Source organism: Gossypium hirsutum, chromosome A10 (genome assembly GCF_007990345.1).
Source record: "Gossypium hirsutum isolate 1008001.06 chromosome A10, Gossypium_hirsutum_v2.1, whole genome shotgun sequence".
Classification (NCBI taxonomy): Eukaryota; Viridiplantae; Streptophyta; class Magnoliopsida; order Malvales; family Malvaceae; genus Gossypium; species Gossypium hirsutum.
The window spans coordinates 76,679,543-76,702,526 of NC_053433.1; the positions used below are offsets into that span (position 1 = coordinate 76,679,543).

The window sequence follows — 22,984 nt, forward strand, 5'->3', positions numbered from 1 at the left end:
CAATTTGTCTTGTTTCAAGTTAGCTTGTCCAAAGATGATCAAATCATCTACAAAGAACAAATTCGATAAATGAGGACCTGAATGCGACAAACATATAGACTGCCATAATCCAGAACTAATGCTCGAGTGAATGCTATGCTCGATTCATTCCATGCATAAGACAAACAGATAAGGTGATAGAGGAAAACCTTGCCTTACCCCTCTTGCTAGATGGAATTTTGAGAAGGCACTCCGTCTCAAAGAATTTGCATAGTGGAATTAGATATTGCAGACATAATAATTTTACTCAGGAAGTTAGGAATATCAGTTGCATGAAGGGAAACTTTAGTGAGATCCAATCTTACTCGGTTGTACGCTTTTTCCAAATCTATCTTAATGGCCATCCACCTCCTATTCTTCTGTTTGTTCCTCATAGAATGAATTACTTCTTGAGCAACGATAACATTATATGTTATATTCCTTCCTGCAATGAACCCTGCTTGTTCTGGAACAATAATTTTAAGGAAAACCATTTTAAACTGATTAACAATTATTTTTATTACTAGCTTATAAAGAGTAAACATAAATTTATTGATTTAAATTGGGCATAACTCCCTCGATTTGGAACTTTCGATAACAAAACTATCAGTGTGTTATTTAACTCCTGATCAATATTCTTTCTAGAAAAGACTTGTTGAATCCATTCACAAATCACCCCACCAATCGAGTCCCATTAGTTCTAAAAACACAAAGCATGAAACCTGTCACTACTTGGTGCTTTTAGAGGAGCCATTTCAAACAAAAAAGCCTTAATCTCTTTTCTCAAAACCTCATTTCCCAAAAACATGGTGTCACTATGATCAAGTCTCGGGAAATTACTAGGTCCAAGTTCAAGCATGTGATTCAGTATTTCATCATATAATTTCAAGAAGAATTTAACTGCTCGAGTTTAGAGTTCACCAATATCATAAATCATTCTTTGTATAGTACGAAAATGATAAAACTTCATATTACGATCACCCAAATGCAACCAATCGCACCTTGGTTTATGTTTCCATAAGAGTTCCTTGTGGTGAAGGACGGTGTCGAGTTCCTCACGAACCTAAAATTCCTTATTAACTAAATAAAAAGATTGCGATTTTTCAAGTGCCCTTTGAATCCCAGCCAATTTCTGTAAGAATTGTCTTTTACGAAGTCCAATATGCCCATACACAGTTTTATTCTAATATTTAATATTTAAAATAAAATTAGACAAAGACTTAGCCATGTTATTGGTAAAAAACCAATTCTCTTTGACAAAATTAGAGAATAAATGATGCTCCACCCAACCAGCTAAGAACCTAAAAGATCTTCCTTTGGGCAAGATAAATTCTACCCTAATAGATAAGAGTAATGGTCTATGGTTAGACTTCAACCTAGGAAGGTGAGTAACAAAACAGTGTGGAAATGCCTTGACCCAAGCATTATTTCCTATCGTCCTATCAAGCCACTAAAAAAAAACCTCCTCTCTGCCAAGTAAAGGAAGGACCCCTGAAACTCAAATCTAGCAAATCAGCCTCCTCTATAAAGTTACCAAAAAGCATACACCTCCTCCCTTCTTTACGACCACATTTCTTGTCACTAGATAAAAGGATAGCATTAAAGTCACCAATCGCAAGCTAAGGAACAATACTAGGAGGAATAACTGACCTTAAACCCTCTCAAAGATTTTTCCTTTTCTGCCTATCTGGGCTTCTATAGACAAAAGTGATAAAAATAGGCTGAGAATAAATAACATCGATAATTCGAATTAAAATAAATTAAGGGTGATTACTAATAATTTCCTCTTGAACCATCTCATTCTAACCAATTTAGATACCACCAAAAAATCCAATCGTCTCAACATAGTGAGAATGTTGAAACCCCAGTTTAGCAACAATACCATCTGCTTTGCTCCCACTAACTCTTTTCTTGAGAATACTGAGAATATCCTTCTTATGTTCCAAATTGTATTCCCGAAGAATTTGCGAAAAATTACCACTAGCACAACCCTGGAAGTTCTAAGAAAATATTGATAAATTCATAATAAAACAAAACAAAAACCAAAATTGGCCTTTACTAATCATTAACTCCAGTTCCATTGATCGACTTGTGAAAGGTTACAATTTCGATTATTAATATTATCGAGTTATAGTGTCCATTAGCAACCTAAATATCTAATATCTAATTTCACTCCTAAACTATTTATTTAGGATATATTTGAATATCACAGAGTAATTGAATGAAAGTGTAATTACTAAGGTAATAATTACACTCTCTTGTAATTACAAATTACAAAAAAAATTGTAATTTCCTAGATGTGTTTGGTTGGCAGAGTGTAATTACATTATACTTCACTATTTCATGTTTGACAATACAAATTGCAATTACGTAGTTACATAATTCATATTTTTAAAAATATTAATTACTATAAAAAAATTAGTTTTAGAAAATTTATTTCTAAACAAGTAACTTAAATCATCATATGTATTATGTTAGTATCAAAAAGTAGTTGATAATACGAATACTAATAAAAATAACAAGAAACTAAACATTATATCTATTTTTATCTAATTGTTCTAATGCATATTTGTTGGGTTATTCCCTATTTAATATTTAACATATAATCCTTATCATCATTTGTTGGTCATTGATTGAGTTCATCAATTGAATTAGAGTATGTACCATTAATATTATCATTAATATTATCAAAATCTCTTTCTTTCATGTACCCTTTGAAGTATGAATCATTTTAATTCCACCTATGATTCAAGTTATGAAATATGCAACATGCTAACACGATCCAACCTTATTTTTTTTATGTTATACTAAGGTGATGTTAATATGAAAAATATTTTTTTTAGAATATCAAATGTTTTCTTAGCCACATTTCGAATCTTTGAATGTCTCAAATTAAAGAGTTTGCGAGTTGTTTACGATGCTTGTGTCTAGCACTATTCTCTCAAATGGTATTATACCCTACGATATGGTGCAAGAAAACACTTTGTATTTGCATAATCAACATCGACCTTATAATATTTGAGTCCATAGTCTAAATAATATGTAGCTTTAATTATAAAAACTTATATAAATTTAATTTAGAGACATACTTATGCTAAGTTATATCCCTTTTTATAATATGTAAACTAAGTAAAAGATAATATAAGTTATCCATGAACTTTTATAACACTTCTTATAAATAATACAACATTTTTTTTGCAACTTTAGAAAGTTATTTTTTATAAATAAGCTATGATAAAAATAAAAAAAAATTATAATATTTTTTATATGAAAAAGTATGTTATTTGTATATATTAATATATGGTTAGTATTTGGTACACTAGTATGTTTTTTATTCTACAAGCAACTTAAAAAATAGTTATGCGTCTCTTTTTTTTAAAATATTTTATTATACTTCTATAGGAAGTCAACGTCTTAACCCTACTTGTGAAGTGTAAAAACTCTAATTCTAGTGTACCAAATATCATTCCATAAATATATTATAACATTTTTATAACATGTAATTTTTTTTATAATAAATTTTTAGGATTTAAAAAAATATACTTTTTTGTTATAATTTTATAAAATACACAAATTATTTTTATAATATAATTTTTTAGGATTTATAATATAAGAAATTTTTTGTATAACCATTCAATCACTCATACATGTTCATGCTTATAATATAAATTTTTATAACTTATGTAAAAATAACTTTCTAAAATTAGATTTGAGTGTAATTTCAAGTCTTCCCATTCTCTTAAGAATTGTAAAATGTGATGGGAGTGCTCTAATTACACTCAAGTGGGACTCACTAATTCCAATAAGTACCTAAACATGTTATCATTGTATAATTATAAGTAATTATAGACAACCAATTACTAGGTTACTTTCTAAACATTATCTTAATTTGACATTTTTACAAAACTTTTAACAATAATTCTAAAAGTTTATAAAAATTCTTACCTTTACTAGTATCGTAAAAATCGTGATGAAACCACAAGGCTGTTGAGAAAAATATTCTCCTACCAAGTGGCAAAAAAACTAAAAAAAGGGGGAGAAATGTCGAGGATATTCTACCAAAAGCGGGAGAAGGTAGAGGGAAAGGAAAAGAAAAGCAAAGCAAAGAGAGATAAAGGTAAAGAGGCTTGCAACGGTCAGCAGCATTAAGCCTCGGATTTTGGATGGAATTTATGTCGAACATGAGTTTAGTTTCAGAGTTTTTTCGAACTTAGAATAATTTAGACTCAAATTTTATTGAATTGGAGCTTTCTTGAGTTCAATTTCTTCTGAATTCAAATAGTTATGAACTCAAAATAACATGAATAAGTATTTAAAGATTGAACTTATTTTATCAAATTAAATTCAAACCAATAACACATTTATATTTATATTGTATAATGTATATATTCACACGTCATATTTGATGAGTAATTTACAATTTATAAATTTAAAAAATACTAAACCTTGTTTTTTTTTCCATTTTTTGGCACCATACAAAATAAAGAGGAAAAAAAAAACATCGGTAAACCGAAAGGATTCTAGAACCTTCATGAAAGAAGGAAGTATTACTTCAGCGAATCGCATCCACTCGTTTCCAATCAAGCCGCGATATGGTGGGACCCAACGTAACACACAAATCAAATTAGAAAGAAAAGATAGTGAAAAATTAAGAAAATAATTTATGAATATAACTGTTTGTGCAACCATTTCTAGTTTCAATTACTACGAACGAACGAATTTATTGTTTTGTTGAAGAGGTTGAGAAAAAAAAAAAAAAAGAGCAAAGTTTTCGGTTATGGCGTTTGTTGCAGGAATGGCAACTACGTCGTCGTTTGGTATGGTGAAGCTTCACAGCATCCCCTCGGTTTCTGCCAAAGGGAAAACTGGTTTGAAACTTATGAGCGTGAAAGTGAGAGCTGATTCTTTTAAGACCGGTGGTGCTGGTGTATTGGAACGACCTAGTTTCGATCAATCTCAGTTTGACCCTTCTTCCCAAGCTCTTGAAGGTATTCTTCAATTTCTTGTGTGGAATTAATACCAGTTTTTGTTTTCTTTGAATTTTTATATTCTATTCTAATCGCGGTATGACTATTTAATGTGAATCTTTGTTCTTTTCTTGAATTCAAAACGATGGATTTTGTATAATCAAGTTAGTCTTTTGAAAGAAATTTGATGTTTAGCATCTTGAAAATGAAATGAACGAGTTTTGATGTTTTCTTTTTTTTGTTTATTGCTTCAATTTACGTTATTCAAATCTGATTATACGCTTAACATGACAGGAGTATGTACATTTTTTACCAAGTTTTATTGACTATCTCCGAATATATGTGGAACAGGAATACATTAGGAAACATGAAGATCCTTTGTAAAATCGATTTGCTAAATCCTACAGAGATAGCCTGATTCATTACCAAAGTAAATTGAACATCTGTATATGTGCATTGAGGTGTCTTTTTTATGTTTGTGTGAGTTGGATCAATTCAGTCTTCTTTGTGGTTATATGGGTGTGCTTTCTCTGTATAGCTGTATGATCATGAAATACTGATATGCTTTATTTGTGATTAATGACCCAAGTCATCTGTAGTTTCCTAGATTAAGGTCCAAAATGGATGACTATCGTAGTCAAGAAATGACAAAACCTTGAATATCTATTTGAGTGTGATTAGGGAATCAAGACAAATGTCTTGGCAAGTTATTTGGGTCAGCTTGAAAACCTTGAATTTGGTTTGGTCATTTATGAGAATCTTAATGCTGGACTTGCATATCTTGTGTGCTTAGTCGAATTTTTATGCTTTTATTCTTTATTTTATTCTTAATATTTTGTCGATTTGAACTCAAACTCGAGCTTTAAAAGTAAAACTTAATGGAGCTCGAGCCAAACTTGAGGTTCTTAAAGTTTGAGCATTGTTTGGCTAGATAAGATTACACCTTCTATGTAATGCCTCTGATAGATAACTCGCTTACTATGTTTATTTCTAACAATCACAGGTGGTGATATTGGGCGATCGAAGGATAAGAATGGTACTGGCAGTGGAGACAGTTATAAAGTTTTGCTGGTTGATGATGCTCGTCATTCTGAAAAATTAGGTAATTTATTTGGATAACATGGAGCATATGTCAAAACATAAATAGTTTATGTCTAGGAGCTAATATTTGAATTTCGTTGGTAAGCAGCTAGCAGTATTTAATGCTCTGGTTATATGGAAAGACGCTACTCTATTGAGCAAATGAATTTGTTTAATATTAGAACATAAAAAATCAGTCAGTCTTATTTAGCAGTTGATCAATAAAGTTTTCATCAGTTTGATACTTTTATATTGTATTCATGTTTGATATTCTGTTGCAGTTGCAAAGGTTTTGCCTCAAGTTGTTCCATCTGTTACACCCAATGATGCAAGAAAACTCTTCCATGTATCGCGAGAACACGGATTGGCGGTTGTGATTGTCACAGTTAAGGTATGTTTGTTGTTTGGCATCATCTGGAATTTTTTACTTAAGTTCTATGATTCCCATGTGCTCTCTTTTGTTTTCCTTCTGTTAATAACTTGTATAAGTTCGTAATCAAGAGTTGAGCATGCACGTGTCTAATTCACTCTTGCCTTTAAACTTTCCTGAAATATTTTTTCGAGTCTAAATTTGAACATGGCCAAATTGTCCCCCAATCCTGTCCTCCATTTTGGTTATTTCACATTTTACGACTTATAAACCTTCCACATAAATATTCTGTTTTAAGATGCAGCTACCTTTTGCTCATCTGCAACATTATTGGACCTTTTCGAATACGAATATTTCATGGAATTTTGGTGAACATTTTTATTGCATAATTGAGTGACTGTGGTGTTATTTTGCATGTTAATAGTGAAAGGATCAGTGATGGTTTTATTGTCTAAGCCGCATTTATCATATAGGTTTTGTGCATCGGTGCTGTTTTTGTTTTGCAAGTGCCTGATTCTGGCTTGCATGTATGGAGATGGAAAAATTAATATGATATTTACGGTAAATTGCAGGAGCATGCTGAATTCTATTCCCAAATGATGGTACGAGGTGGACTGCGATCAACAATCGTGCCTGATTCAGATGTGGTGTAAAGTGGTTGCAATTTTTGTGGAAGGTGCAACAAGCAAAGATTTTGCAGTGTGGCAATTTTGAATTTTGAAGTTAGGATAGGCAGATATTAGATGGGAATGTGAGATTACAGATTTTGCATCCTTTAGGAGTATGATAAAAATAAAAATAAAAAGAGACATTCCATTTTCCTTGTTCCAGCTAACTAAGAAATGAGAGTTTGAAGTTTGTTTTGCTTTGGTTTTATAAATTTTCTCATTTATGGTTTTATGAATTTTACCTGAATTTTGGAACGTCATACGCCAACTTTATTTTTTATTTTTTGTAATTATAAAATAAAATTTTAATTGAAAATTGAATTTTCACTATTAATAATAAAAATCGAATTAAATTGAATTTTCACTATTATTTTATAGTCAGGTGAATGACATATTTTACTATTATTTATAATAAAATAGGTTTTAATATCAACACGTAAATTACTAAGTTGTGAACATCGTTAAATTTCTCATTAGGTCATTAAAATTTATCATTGTTAGATTTTGTTACTAATAGGATTTATTATTTTTTAATTTTGTTTGTATTATACTAAATAAATATTAATTTTTTTCATGTTCAAAAGTTAAAGTTGAAACCATTCAAGTCTATTATAATTTAAATTTTAATGCTAGGGATATACAATATCTAAAATGACCCACTACAAAATTATGTTAGAGTTTTTTATTATTTTAATTGTCTTTATTTAGAAGATGTAGCTTTTTTTTATGGTGAATGTACCCTTGACTCATATTATTAATAGGGAGCAAATAAATCTCTCTACTAAAAAAAGAACAATTAAATGTTTGTATTGTTAAAATGTAAGCAAACAGGTAAAATTGTTAACATTTGAATTGAAAATCATCTAAACATATGATGACTTCTTGTCACATCAATGCTTACATGACATTTATAAGATGTTAATATTTAAATATAAACTTAAAAATAATTCTTTTTATTTTTAAATTTAAAAATAATTAAATTACTCTAAAATTATAACTTACGAAGTTGAAAAGAAACCTAAAATAAAAGGAAGATTGGCGTGTGTGCATGAAAATAAAGAAATATCAAATGGAAAAGGATGAATGCTAATCCCACTTACTCATTTTGTTTTTGCCATTCCATTTTTTAATCTTAAAACCTAATCCTGTCTCTCTTAACAACCTTATTTTTAAGGTTTAAATTTGCATTCTTTTATTTAAATTTTACTAATATGCAAAGTATAATGTGAAAGAATTCTGTTTATTTTTTTTTTGTAGGTTTTATTTTGTGGCAAATGCTAGTTAAAGTAGAGGTCAATTTGTTGTTGGATAGTTTTCGTTACAAATATTAATAATTTTATCAATTTGTTTTAGATTTCATCAGGTCACTTAACCCGATTCGAAGGTCCGCTCGAAAAGTGGAAGGGTTTGGATAAAAATATAGATCCAAAAAATGGGCTTGTGAAAAAAAATAAGACCTATTTAGAAAATAGGCCGAGCCTCGAATAAATTTTTTTGGCTCAAGCTCAACTTAGCTTGAATTTGCAAAAAAAAAAAAAAGAAGAAGAAGAAGAAGAAGAAAAAAATTACTACTTTTTTTTACTATTTTGTCACTATTTTGCTGTCATTTCACTATTATATTGTTATTATTTTGTTGTTATTTTTTGGATATTGTGTAAACTTATTTTATTGTTAATTTTGCTACTATTTTAGAGGCATTTGTTTGTAAAGTTATATTTTAATATTATTTAAGTGGACTTTTTTAATTTATTGAGAAATTTGTAGTGTTTTTTTTATGAATTATATTTTTAAAATTTATTTTTATATAAAAACAATATAAGAAAATTAATACAAATGAGTCGGACTGAATTTGAGTTTTAACTTTTTTATCCAAATTGAATTTAAGTAAAATTTTAATCTCATTTTTCAAGTTGAATTGAACCTGAACCTATTGAACTAACTTGAAATTTTATCATGATCCGATCCGAATCACTTCTAATTTATTTGCACTTAATTGTTTTTTTTTTATTATTAAATAGAGGAGTTGTTTGCTCCCTTATTGAGAATACAAGAGACTTTTGGGGATACCTGTATCCTTTTTTGACGGACCATTTGGTGAATGAACAAGTAGTAATTATAACATGTCTTATATTAAATACTTGCACATATTTGCTGGTTATTAGAATTGTAAAAATTGAATAAATTATATAATGTTATACAATTTAATAAACTAATATTTAGATTGTTACAAAAATATAGATATAAAAATCTATTTCAATTAACAATATATTAAAAATTTTCAATCTTCAGATTTTAGTGTTTGAAATAAACATATAACTCTTAATTTTCAGTTAACAATATATTAAAAATTAACATATTTACAACTTAATTGCAGATTAATTAACAAAGATTAGTCTCTCTTACTAGACTTCTCTCTAAATACTTACAGTATCTCTTGATGTGGTGGTTACGACTACCTAACAATACAAAACTTTTAGAGTCTCTTAAGAATTTTTAAATTATAATTTTATTTCTATTTTTCATAAAAATAAATAAAATAAATAAACATACAGCTATTTTATGGAAGATTTCTCTTTGTTTTCTAAATATGATAAGTTTGGGCTTAACCTTTTTATCTGATTATAGGTTGTATTTATTTTTTTATATAATATTTATACTAATAGAGTTTTAAGTAAAAAATTTTGGTAAAAATAACAAGTAGCACTAATAATTATTAAAATAATAATATTTCATGTCTCTTCCCCTCCTAAATTACTAACAGAAACAAAAAAATGTATGAGGTTGTATCAAGGAGTTTTTCACTTCGTTTTAGTATTGGATTTGGATTGGCCTTGGGAGGGATGGAATCGAACAACAAAATGCCAAAAACAAGATTCTCTGTCAAAGCCCTCTCCTCTTCTTCTTCGGATCAAAACCCAAACCCAGGTTTTCAAACCCCTATCATCCGCTTCTTCTTCTTCTTCTTCTTCTTATTTCCTTTTGTCTAAACCTTTTGAGTATTTTCAGGTTCTGGATTGACCAACAACGTTTCTTTGCCTCAAGTTCGAGTTTTTACCAGGAAAAAAAGGCTTAAAAAGACACTGGATGTTGTAAAAGAAAATCCCAAACCAGAAAATGAAGACCATAATGTAAGACCATTGTTTTTTTTTCCTCCATTTTTTCCCTTTTTTTTCCCCATTAATTCCATTATTTTTACTAGTGATATGTTACTCAGGATATTTTTTCCTGTATGATTCTAGAACATGCTTATATGCTCTGAAATTCGTTATTTAACGGTGTCCTATTACTGTATTAGTCAAAAATTGAAATTTGACAACATAATGGATTGATCACACAACCTATCGTAGATTTGTCGGTGTAGAGTTGTTCTTGACCATCTAACCATAATGTCTTTTTGTGCAGTCGTGTAGCTTACCTGACATAGAAGAATTTGCATACAAGAAGGTAGATGGACCTGCTCGGTCAGGTAGGATTCCTGTGGTAATGCTATGTTCCTACTATTAGTACGCAAATGGTGAAAGTTTTTGCTTAAAAGGATTGTTGGATTGACAATGTCAATGCATCGAGTTGTGATGGAATGATTTCCGAATCTCGAGACAATTCACCACGTTTGGAGACTTCGCACATTGCTATCATGCTGTTTTCCTATTGCACATATGAACCCCCGCACTAACAAATACACCTATGAGCCGACAAAGTCACTGTTACAGTGGCAAGGTGGTTGTAAGTTGGCACCAAAGACCACGGTTCAAATCTTGATCCCCTTCCCCAAATTTGTAGCGATAAAAGAAGAAAGACCTATTTACCTAAGCACACAGATGCACAAATGCTTGGCTGTGATATATGCTTATGCTGAATTTTGTCCATTTTAATGGATTATCTCCCTGGGTCTGATTAGTTTTTTTCACATACCAATGATTTTGCAGGGAAGTCGAAGTCCGCATGTGATGAGCTTAATGTGGGTGTCGGTATTGCTTCTCCTATTGGAGTGGGAGGTAAACAGTGATAATTATGTGCATGTGAAAATGTTATTTGGAATTACACGAGAAGAGAGATTTTCTAACGTAAAACTTATAATGTACAATGCGGGCCAATTTGCTCTAGCTTGTATGCATTTTTTTCCTACAAATAAATTGAGTAGTCTAATGTTGCCAAAGTTTGCAGTTGGTGTTTGCACCCTATCATTGTGATTCAGATATAAAAAAATTATAGACTTCTGTCTGTAGAGTGTGTGTTTAGGTTGTTAATTACATTCGCTCTTTTTAATGAAGAGGTCCATGTAAACAATGGAATGATGCGACGGTTTTGATTGACAAGACCTTCTTCCTGGTTCATTTCTTTTGAGTGTTAAAACAAAGAAAAGATGATGCATTTGCTGTTGATTTGTTCCACATGATGCAGGCAAACCACCTGCCAACTGGGAAAAAGTGCTTGAAGGAATCCGTAAAATGAGATCCTTAGAAGATGCACCTGTGGACACTATGGGATGTGAGAAAGCTGGAAGTGTTCTTCCACCCAAGGTACAATCTTGTCGATCATTTGTAGGTAGATATATCATTGGTAATCAATAATTTATCCTTTTTATACTGTATTTGCCATTTGCATTTCTGATGCTGCTTTGGTTCTTCAAGTTTAAGGCATCAAATTTGGGATTTAAAGTAAAGGGCACTGAAGTGCTTTATTTAATCTGAGGCTACGCGAAGAAATATTGAACCCCACATAGTTTATTAGCTAGAGAAACTGCTTAATGCCAGTATGGAACGTGCTTCATGTTGTAGCTTAAATCATCTTTGGTTCTTGTAGACGAATTATCTTGAGCTCAATATTCCCACTTTGCAGCACCAACTAGTGTCCTATATATTTGATTGTTGACAGCGAATATGATGGGTGGATGGAGATTGATTTTGCCTTATTAGCCTCGGCCCTTGCTTCAAGCTCCATTAGTGGGGTCTGGCTTCCAAAACTATGATTTCGTCATTCTTGATTCTTGAAGCAATGTTGTTGAAGATTCTTTGCATCCTAAAGACATTTGTTTTAGATTCTTATTTACTGATTCTTTTCTATTTAATGGATGTTTAATTATGTATTCTTGAAAACATATAACTAGTATATCTTTTAACTCTTACCGTGTGTTAGGAAAGAAGATTTGCTGTCTTGGTATCATCACTACTATCTAGCCAAACCAAAGATCATGTTACTCATGGTGACTCCCTAATCTTTTAGTTTAGTTTACAGTTATATATCAATTCAACTAATCATCTTCTTGAAGTATTAGACATTCTAGTTATAACTTGCAACAGTAGGAAATTGGGGCATCTAGTGCTAGTTTTGCTTGGTGGCCGTAAAAAGTTTTGCATCAGAAAGTTCTTAAGCTTTATACTTTCATGACTGTTTATGATGAAAAAGTTTTCTTCAAAGTATATCATGGTTATGCTTACTTTTAATATAAAATTTTCATAATCTAAATTCTTATAAAATCTCAGTCAGGGATTTTTAATGTTCTCATTTCCCTTTTTCTACTGGATCCATAAGAAGTTTTTTTCATGTTTTTATTTTTGGCGAAGAAGTTTATCATGGATGAAACTTGATGTATGATGAAATAAGTTGTTCATTGTGGTTGCTTGGTTGGTGAGTTTCTATCCTAACATCTAGATACTTGAAAATAAGTATATGCTTTTTAATTTAATGCATGCCTTAAGAGTTTGTGCTTGTAATCTCAACTGCGGAAGGGAATGATATAGAGAAATGTTTAAAAGCTTATATAACTGTAGCTCAACATGAAAATGAAAATTCTTAAATAGATGATAGTTATGAGCACTCGAAGTAGGACAAGGACATTACCAAATCAAATTAGTTTAATGGTAATGAAAGAAAAAATCCATTTTCTCTCTCTTTCTCTGTGGCTTGGACTCTGGACATGTATTTATTGGTAATGGTCGTGAATGACTGAAATAGCTTTGAATTAGGCCACTGCCACTCTTAAATTTTGCATTAAAGATTTAGGCAAGGAATACCTTTGCAACGTATGAGATGTAACTGATAGTATATTCTGTGATGTTATTATCATTGAAACTTTGTATAGGCTTTGTCTTTTCTGATATAGTCCTATGTATTACCCTGACTTTGTTGATTATGTTCTTAACACTAATAAAGATGCTGTATGCGCAGGAGCAATTCAACGTCTCAGTCAGAATTGTCTTCTGACTCCTGATGCCATTGACAAAGCTGATGAAGCAACTATTAAGAATTTGATCTACCCGGTATGTCATCCTAGAAGTTGCTTAAAAAACTAGGCATCAAAGCTTTTCCATTTTGACCTGTGTGTGCTAGTCCTGATAGGTATACAAGTTTTTTTTTCCCATAAGCTGTAGCTTTAATCTTATTGCCTATTTTCTTTCTGTCTCTTCCCTCACGTCTTTGTCAGCTACTGTTATGAAATTTCATTTTGTTTGTTTTAGGTCAGATTTTATATTATGAAATTTCATTTTGTTTGTTTTAGGTCGGATTTTATACAAGGAAAGCTATTAATATGAAGAAAATTGCAAAAATCTGTCTTATGAAGTATGATGGGGACATTCCAAGCTCCTTGGAGGAACTACTCTTGCTCCCAGGGATAGGCCCGAAGATGGCTCATTTGGTAGGAGGGTAATTACATAACTTTTTAAAATTATATGTATACGGAATTTGTAGTTTGATGTGTGGTGCTTTAGGTTATGAATGTTGCGTGGAATGATGTTCAAGGGATATGTGTAGATACTCATGTGCACCGCATTTCCAATCGGCTTGGATGGGTGTCTCGACCAGGGACAAAACAGGTACCTCAATCTTATTTTGTTTAGTTGCTTTTTTTTTTCATAATATATTTTTAGTATTAAAACTACTTAATTTACATACCTATTTGAAATTAATCAGGATTGTATATAACACCGAAATTTGTAACTTAAAATCTGTTTCTGTGTCTAAAGAGAAATGTCATGGATTTTTGCGTGTAATTATTTTGATAAATGCAATTGACCTGGTTAGAAGTTATGAGTAAATTATTTAAGCAACTCAGTTGACCTAGTTAGTGGAAGGCCTCTAGAGATATGATGTTTGTTCCTCCCTCTTCCCACATTCTAATTAATCACCACTTACAAACATATATGGTCATACAACTTCAAAGTGAACCTTTAAATAGAATTTGATTTATTAGTTCTGAGTTACTACAAATTGGAAAAAGTGTCTTTCTTCCTTGGAAAATTTGTTTAATAGATGCTCTTTCCCTTTTCATACTTAAACAAATGGCATATGTCATTACTCATTATCGTGTCGGTTTGCTAGAAAACTTCGTCTCCAGAGGAAACAAGAGTGGCATTGCAACAGTGGCTTCCAAAGGAGGAATGGGTCCCAATTAACCCTCTTTTGGTATGTAGCCATTTCATTTATTCGATTTGCTCACACCTAAATATGCACTCTTATATATGAAGAATTTAGATGCATGCATGCAATAAAATTTATCTCTTCTGTTAAAAGGTCTATTCATGCTACAATCATTTGTATATGATTCACTTTCATGGTGTTCCAAGTTTACCTACATACACAAGAGGCATGATTTCAGCATCCTCGTGTTAAAAAGGTTTCCAATCTTTATCAGAGCATTATAACTAATTCGTGATGATTAGTGCAGTTTCTTTTCATCATGTGTTTCAAATGATCCTAATGCAAACCCCTAAATTGATGCAACTAACGTCTAACAACTTAATGCTTGTATGAACAAAATTGAGTTTGAACAGGTGGGATTTGGACAGACGATTTGTACTCCACTCAAGCCACGGTGTGAAACCTGCAGCATTACGTTGTTTTGCCCATCTGCCTTCAAGGAAGCCTCGAGCCCGTCTAAGGTGAAAAAATCTGGTGCTAGGAAAAAGCTTTGATCATTTTAATTCTTGAAAACAGGATTTTAGTTTCATTTTGCGAGGCAACCCTAAGAAATCTCCGGCCGGGTATGTTGAATGCAGCCATGTATTCTTAATATCGGTAGGAGTATGTATTTTGTTGAAGGGCTTAGAAAGCATATTCTTTTTGAGGTAACTCTCGTATAAACTTCTTAAAGATTAATGTGATGACACAAATTTGGGAATTCATGGGTCATATTTTTTGTATTTACTCACACTGCAGCTTTTACAATCAAACCATGCTCAAATATCCGTTATCCAAAATCGATCCTTGGGCTTGATTAATTATATACAAAATAAAATTTAAATGAATTTTTTTTATTAAACACTATTCAATGTTTATACCAAAATATAAACCAACCATTCAATGTGTTTGACAAAAAGAAAAAATAAGAAGAAACTATTCAATTTGTACGAGTTTGAATTTTATTTTAGAAATTTTCAGGATCAATGATTGGATCATGCAAACTAGAAATACTTTTTCTTGAATCAAGTAGATCACTCGATCCATTTCTGTATCGCTCATGATCTATCTCATTTTTGTACAGTAGGGATATGAAAATCCATGAGAAGCAATTGGGCATATTGTATGTGTCAATTGCCATTTAGCGAATAAACTCATAGAAATTGAGCTTCCTCAAGTGGTACTTCTTAATACTGTATTTGAAGCGGTTGCTAGAATTCTTTTGTTAAAACCAACTGATATGAATTTAATCCAATTAATTTATGCCTAATGATTGAATTTTTTTCCAAAGATAAAAGAGCTACTTAATGTGGATTTTTTTAATTATTTTTATTCTTTTAACATTATCTTTTAAATATTTTATCTTTAAAGTTTTCAAAATTATTATTTAGACTTATCTCTCCAATTCTTTAGATTAAAATGGAAGGATTGAATTGAACATTTCAAAAACTTTGTAGCCCAAATTGGGAGAAAAATAAAATAAAAGGACCACTTCTACTTTCTTACATTGAAACGAAGCTTAAAAGAACTCACACATCAATCATCCATGTACAGTAAAAGCGGCGCAAAAAGAGTTCAAGAAAATCACAGCAAACTCTGTTTTATTGTAACCAACTTTTCCCAGGCCATATGTGGTTTTCATTTGAAACTCAGCTCAGCTATTGCTTCTTCCGTTTTGCTTAATTTCAACATATGGGTAAGCTTATTCCTTCTATTTTCCACTCTTCCTTTCCTCGATATTTTAACACCTTTGCTACCCACATTCAAGCTTTAAGTGAGAATTCCATGTCTGTAAGGGGAAACCCAAAAAATTCTGATCGCTTCCGTAATGTTGAGGATGCTTTGGCTTCCTTTAAAAAGATGATTGACAAGTACCCACTGCCTTCAATTCTGGAATTCACCAAAATATTATCATCCATTGTTAGAATGAAACATTGTGCTACTGTTGTTTCTATGTGTAGGCGGATGGAAGTATTAGGAGTTCCCCATAATGTTTATTCTTTCAACATCTTGATTAATTGTTTTTGTCAATTAGGTCATACTGATTTCGGGTTTTCTGTTTTTGGGAAAATGCTCAAGTTAGGTGTTGAGCCTGATGTTGTAACCTTTACCACTTTGATTAATGGACTTTGTAAGCAACGTAAGATTTCTCAGGCTGCAAGTTTGTTTCATGAAATGATTGGAACAGGGTATCAACCTAATTTAATTGCTTACAGTACAATACTTAACGGGTTGTGTAAGACTGGGAACACCAAAAGAGCTGTTAGGTTTTTATCGATGATGGAAGAAAGAGGTTTCAAACCTGATATTGTAGCATATAGCACCGTCATTGACTGTCTTTGTAAGAAGGGCTTGCTAAATGAGGCTTTGGATCTCTTCTCCGAAATGATGGTTAAGGGCATTAGACCAAATATTGTTACTTATAGTTGCTTAATTCATGCTATGTGTGATTCCGGTCAGCAGAAGCAGGCAACAAGGCTTTTGAATGAAATGGTGGATAACAATATCTCACCTAATATTTTTATATATAATATATTGATTGATGCACACTTCAAGGAGGGAATGATTTTTGAAGTTCTAGATATTGTTAACACAATGGGAAATCAAGGCATCGAGCCTGATGTTGTCACATATAGTATATTGGTAGATGCATATTGCAAGAAGGGAATGATTTCTAAAGCTGAAGATATTGTTGACAGTATGAAAAAGCTAGGCATTGAGCCTGATGTTGTCACATATAACATATTGGTTAATGCGCATTGCAAGGAGGGAATGGTTCCTAAGCTGAAGATATTGTTGACACGATGAGAAAGCAAGGTATTGAGCCTGACGTTGACACTCATAGTATATTGGTTGATGCACATTGAAAGAAGGGGATGGTTTTGAAGCACCAGATATTGTTGACACAATGAGAAAGCAAGGCATTGAGCCTAAAGTTGTCACATACAACACTCTTATGCAAGGTATGTGTCAACTAGGGAGAGTTTCAACTACATTTGAGCTTCGAAGAAAGATGCTTGCTTCCAGAAAATTTCCAAATCTAGTGACCTATTTGATTCTGCTGGTTGGTTTATGCAAAAGTGGTAAACTTGAAGAGGCATTGAAAATTTTTCGAGCAATGCAAAACAGTGGGTTGGAACTTAATATTACCTCCTATACTATTGTAATTGATGGCCTGTGCAAAGCGGAGCATATCGAAGATGCAAAGGAATTATTTCGTGAACTCTCTGTCAATGTTTTAAAACCTAATGTTTGCACAGTGATTATTGGATTCTGTAAAGAGTGACTGTCAGATGAAGCATAGTAGTTGTTTAGGAGGATGGGAGGAAATGATTGATTACCTGTTATTATGTAATGATTCAGGGGTTTCTTCGAAACAATTATACTTCAAAAGCAACACAATTTCTTAAGTTGGTAAGGGTTTCTCTGCAGATTTACGCACTGCCATCTTATTTCTGAATCTAATCTTATGATGTGAGAAACTAATCTTAATCTGAAATGTTTCAAAGATAGTGTCACTTGCGATTATGAATCAGTTTGTTCATACAGTTTCAAACATGGTGTATAACATAATAAAACACGCTAACACAAAATGAATTTCATACCATATTTGTACCTGCCAGAGAGTTCTTAAGTGAGAATCACTTTTTTGAACAATGAGAACACAAGTTCTTTTGGTAATGCCACCATTTGCAGTTCCATTTCAAGCTCTTATCTTCTTTTTGTTTTTATTCCCCATTTTGCTAAATTCTTCATTAATGCTTATTTTCAATTGTTAATGGTTGAATGAATCTTTGTAATTTCCACTCTTTGTTTGCCATTATTGTTTCCACTCTTCTTTGTTAATTTGTTATTTTTAATTAATGTGGGTAATCTGTAACTCTTATTCTTCATTTGGTCACCAAGTAATAATACACAATAATTAGTACAAATTTAAATTTATGTGAAAAGCAAAATCAGTAAAAGTTTTTACTTTCTCTTTACCAAAAAGAAGTGATGGAAGTGATTAAAGATTAGTTTATTGCTGACTTGTAGGATTAAGCTGGAATAAAGATTACCAATTGAAATTTGGTGCTGTTTAACTAGGATGCAGCTAATAGGGGCAAGTGAGTCTGCAAAAATGCCTTATGTTTTAACCTCAGCATTTACAAAATTGATGAGCATGCATAATTTTATGAGGAGTACCTGTGTGAGAGAGAGCATAGGTGCTTTCAACACAAGTACATGCACTTTCTCTTGCATTTGGACCTTTGAAGTATTAATTATTACCACTGTTTATTTCTCCTAATGTGATGGTGTAGTTTCACCAATGTTGCCATTTAATAGAAAATCAAACATTTACTCTGATTATTTGGTATCTTTTTGAGATGATGGACTGTGACCATCTCTGTTTTCCCATTATAATTTTGAATCTATATTCTGTAGTCATGCTCCTTCCTGACAAGATAGGAGAAATATGGTAAATGATATTGTGCCTTTTTCTATTTCAGTTTCACTTCTCTAACTTCTTATCATCATTGGTATCTGTGTGACTTGGAAATTCATTTTTGAATATGAGTAAATCAATGGTAAACCTGAATATACTTAGCCACACCAATCAGTTAATTAGCTTACCATTCTGCCGCCATTTCTGGTTTTTGGATAAAAATTCAACCGAATTCTTTCATTTGGTTTTTGACTTTTGAAATCAAAATTGTATTGAATAAAATTTGAAATATCCGAAATCGATAATTGTGATTTGATTCGGTTTAATTAAGTTGTTTTTGGTAAATTTGAGATTTGTTTATCAAAAAAATAATATCACCTTGTTTTGGACTTCAAAAAATATAATATTAAAATTTTTTTTATTTCTTTTCACAACAATCATAATACATATGCTACATTCATTTATGCATTTATAAAATAAATTAAATAATTAAATTAATATCATAATCATTCATAGGACCGTTTAAAAAAAAATCTTTTTAAATTATTAAATTGATACCATTGAAACTTGTTAAAAGGAAAGTTAATGTTCTAAGGTGTCGTTTCTTTTAATTAGTTATAACCGAGACACTGTAATATGACATATACTTATTTAAATTTATAACTATCAAATATATATAATTGACAACATTTGAATAATTATTTCTTTTATAAATAAAATATTATAAAATTTCATAAATTGTTTTTAAATTAGAATTATGCATATAATTATTTTAAGGAATGATTTTTTTTTCATTAAGTAAGGATTCACCAAGACTAATATAAAACAACTATCTCAAAAATATTTTATTGTATGGTTATATTTAGTTTTTCTTAATGAAAAAAAAAATTAGGTTAAACAAATTAATCTATCTAGATATGGGTCAATCTATATAGTTTTATTTTATAAATATGATATTGTTTTCATTCAATTTAATTTGAATAAAATGAATTTTATGCGAGAAAATCAAATCCAAATTGAATTATGTGGTAAGAGGTAATCCACCAATACAAAACTATAACGGATTTAAATTGAATGCATTAATTCGAATAATTTTTCGATTTCCTTAATTTCTTCTTTACGTCTGTTCTTAATATTTCTAATTTCCACTCTTCTTTTACTCATTATTTTAACACCTTTGCTAGCCGCATTGAAGAAAAATTAAACAATAAATATCAACAATTGTTGTAAATAAAAACATGCGAAGAAAGTTGCAACTTCCAAATTAATTTAAAGCTATCAAAAAATTATAATCAATGAAAACCATAGCCTTTTTTTTAAAAAAAAAAATCTAATTAAATTCTCTAAAATAACTTTTTTTTTTAATTTTCCTCAAATTTATTCGTGAAATGTTTAATTAACTTCTATTTACCTACACTAGAAATTGTGAAGTTGAAATTTGTTGAATAATTTAGAGTGTCATTTAGATGGGTTAAACTGTATATTTATATGATATGGTTACTGTTCATGGATATGATATTGTGGTAGATTCCCATGCACATCGACACGTACCTTACTCCAGGGTTAACACGTGCTTTCTAAATGTGGGTTTGCCTACATGGTAGTGCGAACCCACACTATACGGTCTTATAGAAGAGTGCGAACACTTTGCATGCGAACCCAAAGTGTGAACCGCGTAGCGTATGGGTCAAGACCCAATCGGGTAATCAAGTAGCGAGTCGGTAATAGTGAGTAACATGTCCTCCGCCTGGATCGAAGAAGAGTTATAAAGTGACTTTTCTTAGAACTTGATTTCACAAGATGAGAGGTCACATAAGGAGAAGCTTATTAAATACATTTTGTGCTTTAACTTGTTACGTACAGTTCACCACGTGTTAAGGAGTGATATAGTTGTACATAGCTGATTGTGCCCATATTTTTGGATACAGGAATCATTACAGTGTAAAGCCCTTTAAAAGGAGGTTACCTGAGCCCTAAAAACTAAACTATTTGAATTCAAAATTTTGAAGAATGAGTCATTTTCAAGAGAACGACTTCAGAGGTAATTTTCTTAAAATCCCCATTGTTCTTGTGATTTTTTTGAAGGGTTTATTAGAACACAATGGTTAGGACGAGAGGAAACAGTCGTGTTATTCAGGGCATATTTTCACAACACAGTGAAGTGAGTACTCCAGTAGAGGCAACGGCTTATGTTTGCATCACCAAAAAGGAAGAAATGAATTGTGTTTTGGCTGCTTGGGGAATTCAATTACCTAATTTCGCTTATGACTTCTCAATCGCCGAAGGATTGAACTGATTATGGGACACCACCAGTGGAAATTTCTAACTTCCACTGCACGTGATAAAAACAAGTTTCCATGTACCACTCCACCCTTTCTTGTACCATCTTATCGATGAATACAGGATAGCTCTAGGACAATTATTTGGCTTTTCGTGGTGGATCACAATGGCATATTTCATTAAATACAGTTGACGAGAGGAAGTGTCATTGATTGTTGTTTTCCAGAATTTGTACCAACTAAAAGCTTGCAATTGAGGAAGTTCAACGGGTTTGTGTTATTTCTCTCATCGTGAAAATTTACAATTAATCACCTCGAACTGGTTATCATACCTTCACCTAAACCGTTGCAAGTACATACGAGTTAAGTACAAGCATAAAGTTGGTTTTGATTTTCCAACTGAATGGTTGTAACACTTGGGTTTGTGCAAGTATACACAGTCATTATCAAGTACTAAATAAGTATAAAGTTATCATTTTTACAAGGATTGTATATGTTAATTAATATTTTGCAAAATTAAAGTTTTACAAATTAGTGAGAAAACACAATTAATTTGAGTGTTAGATAAAAATAAGTAATTAAATGAAAAATTACCCTAAATGTAATTAATCCTAAGTGTGATGAATAATTAAAATGTATGAGGTGGATTTAGCAGCAAATTCGCAAGCTTTAACAACAATAACAAGAATAGGTTATAATAATTACAACATTTGACTTGGTTCATTTTCATCATGCTCACAATGTTCCACAAAATATTCCATGGCAACTCAATCTCTCATTAACTTTGAAACCAATATTAAGTCATTTTAGAATCTTTTACTTAGAAAAGCATGCATACTACCATGATTATATTTAATTAAAGGTTTCTTAGATTTTATGTGAAGTAACAGGGACAGATTAGGCTTGAAACAATTTAATCAGACAAATCTAAAAGTTATGCAAGGTAATAGAGCTCTCTTGAGTTATTAAGAACTTTTAATTTAGTCGAGCTAGGATCTAAATTAAGCATGCACCTTTCAATTATTGTGTCCATTAATCGTCATCTGGCTAGGATTGATTAACTAATTCTAATGCATTCGATCACATTTTAATGAATGAAATACATGCATGATTTTAATTGAAAGCATGATCGATTGAAGCACAGAACATCATGGACATAAATCAAATGAACTTCATCAAATTAATGTAATCATTCTAGCTAAACAAAATTAAACTATCATTGTTAATAAAAAAGCAACAAAGAAAATTCCAAACATGTTGAAAAACAATAAAGATTAAGGAAGAAAAAACTTTGAAATAATTTCAGTAATCCTCTGAAAATTGATCGCGGTGGCTTCTTCCGATCCTCGTAATTGCTCTTTCGCAAGATATTCCTCAAGGTGGCCAACTAAGAGAGAATTTTCTCAAGGAATTGCTAGTTAAATGGAAGGGAAAATGGATGGTTGATACGTGAGAAGGAAAGGAAAGATTATAGAATGTGAAGTGAGGGATTGAAGGATTATTGAATGATGAGGGATTATTGAATGGGAAGTAAAGGGTGGTATTTATAGTAGAGGGATGGCTAAGGAATTTACTAAAAATAGTTTTGAATATCCCTCAGGTTTCTCCTTTACTTGGCCGACCATGAATTGTGGAGAGGAGAGGTTGTTGGTTGCTTAATTCATACTTGATTTCATGCATGAATCATGCAAGAAGGTGGACGAATTCCTGGGTAAAAGTTGAGAGCTAATTTTTAATTGTTTTACAAGTGTAAGGACCTCTGAATAAATCTTCCAAAA

The 22,984-nt window shown here is 31.4% G+C and overlaps 3 protein-coding genes across 5 annotated transcripts; all 3 read left to right on the forward strand.

The window, feature by feature from the left end:
- The first annotated feature begins 4,534 nt into the window (after positions 1-4,534).
- On the forward strand, positions 4,535-7,299 carry LOC107903784 (ATP-dependent Clp protease adapter protein CLPS1, chloroplastic). The gene is made up of 4 exons (XM_016829947.2): positions 4,535-5,006; positions 5,989-6,087; positions 6,347-6,456; positions 7,008-7,299. Exons 1-4 carry the CDS (start codon positions 4,796-4,798, stop codon positions 7,086-7,088), a joined length of 501 nt encoding a protein of 166 aa, XP_016685436.1. The 5' UTR covers positions 4,535-4,795; the 3' UTR covers positions 7,089-7,299.
- A 2,523-nt stretch (positions 7,300-9,822) lies between these two features.
- LOC107903783 (endonuclease III homolog 1, chloroplastic) lies at positions 9,823-15,222 on the forward strand. Of its 2 annotated transcripts, none has more exons than XM_016829945.2 (11): positions 9,823-10,028; positions 10,110-10,231; positions 10,506-10,569; positions 11,030-11,098; positions 11,505-11,623; positions 12,240-12,306; positions 13,272-13,363; positions 13,603-13,740; positions 13,814-13,918; positions 14,424-14,507; positions 14,867-15,222. In XM_016829945.2, exons 1-11 carry the CDS (start codon positions 9,875-9,877, stop codon positions 15,014-15,016), a joined length of 1,164 nt encoding a protein of 387 aa, XP_016685434.2. In that variant the 5' UTR covers positions 9,823-9,874; the 3' UTR covers positions 15,017-15,222. The 2 variants fall into 2 exon arrangements, with proteins under 2 accessions (XP_016685434.2, XP_016685435.2); XM_016829946.2 differs by having other exon boundaries at positions 14,876-15,222.
- Positions 15,223-15,923: 701 nt separating this feature from the next.
- LOC107903781 (pentatricopeptide repeat-containing protein At3g22470, mitochondrial) lies at positions 15,924-17,911 on the forward strand. Of its 2 annotated transcripts, none has more exons than XM_041079191.1 (2): positions 15,924-16,197; positions 16,581-17,911. In XM_041079191.1, the coding sequence occupies exons 1-2, from the start codon at positions 16,048-16,050 to the stop codon at positions 17,307-17,309; spliced, it is 879 nt and encodes a 292-aa protein (XP_040935125.1). In that variant the 5' UTR covers positions 15,924-16,047; the 3' UTR covers positions 17,310-17,911. The 2 variants fall into 2 exon arrangements, with proteins under 2 accessions (XP_040935125.1, XP_040935126.1); XM_041079192.1 differs by having other exon boundaries at positions 15,929-16,197; positions 16,585-17,911.
- The last annotated feature ends 5,073 nt before the right edge of the window (positions 17,912-22,984 follow it).

Excerpts from the sequence above, each read along its gene's own strand:
- LOC107903784 (XM_016829947.2), top strand. The coding sequence starts at position 4,796 with ATGGCGTTTGTTGCAGGAATGGCAACTACGTCGTCGTTTGGTATGGTG. Across the intron at positions 6,088-6,346 it reads TCGTCATTCTGAAAAATTAG|TTGCAAAGGTTTTGCCTCAA; the intron begins GTAATTTATTTG and ends ATTCTGTTGCAG. Across the intron at positions 6,457-7,007 it reads TTGTGATTGTCACAGTTAAG|GAGCATGCTGAATTCTATTC; the intron begins GTATGTTTGTTG and ends GGTAAATTGCAG.
- LOC107903783 (XM_016829945.2), top strand. The coding sequence starts at position 9,875 with ATGTATGAGGTTGTATCAAGGAGTTTTTCACTTCGTTTTAGTATTGGA. Across the intron at positions 10,029-10,109 it reads GGATCAAAACCCAAACCCAG|GTTCTGGATTGACCAACAAC; the intron begins GTTTTCAAACCC and ends GAGTATTTTCAG. Across the intron at positions 11,624-12,239 it reads GAAGTGTTCTTCCACCCAAG|GAAAGAAGATTTGCTGTCTT; the intron begins GTACAATCTTGT and ends ACCGTGTGTTAG.
- LOC107903781 (XM_041079191.1), top strand. The coding sequence starts at position 16,048 with ATGTACAGTAAAAGCGGCGCAAAAAGAGTTCAAGAAAATCACAGCAAA. Across the intron at positions 16,198-16,580 it reads TGCTTAATTTCAACATATGG|TTAGGTGTTGAGCCTGATGT; the intron begins GTAAGCTTATTC and ends AAAATGCTCAAG.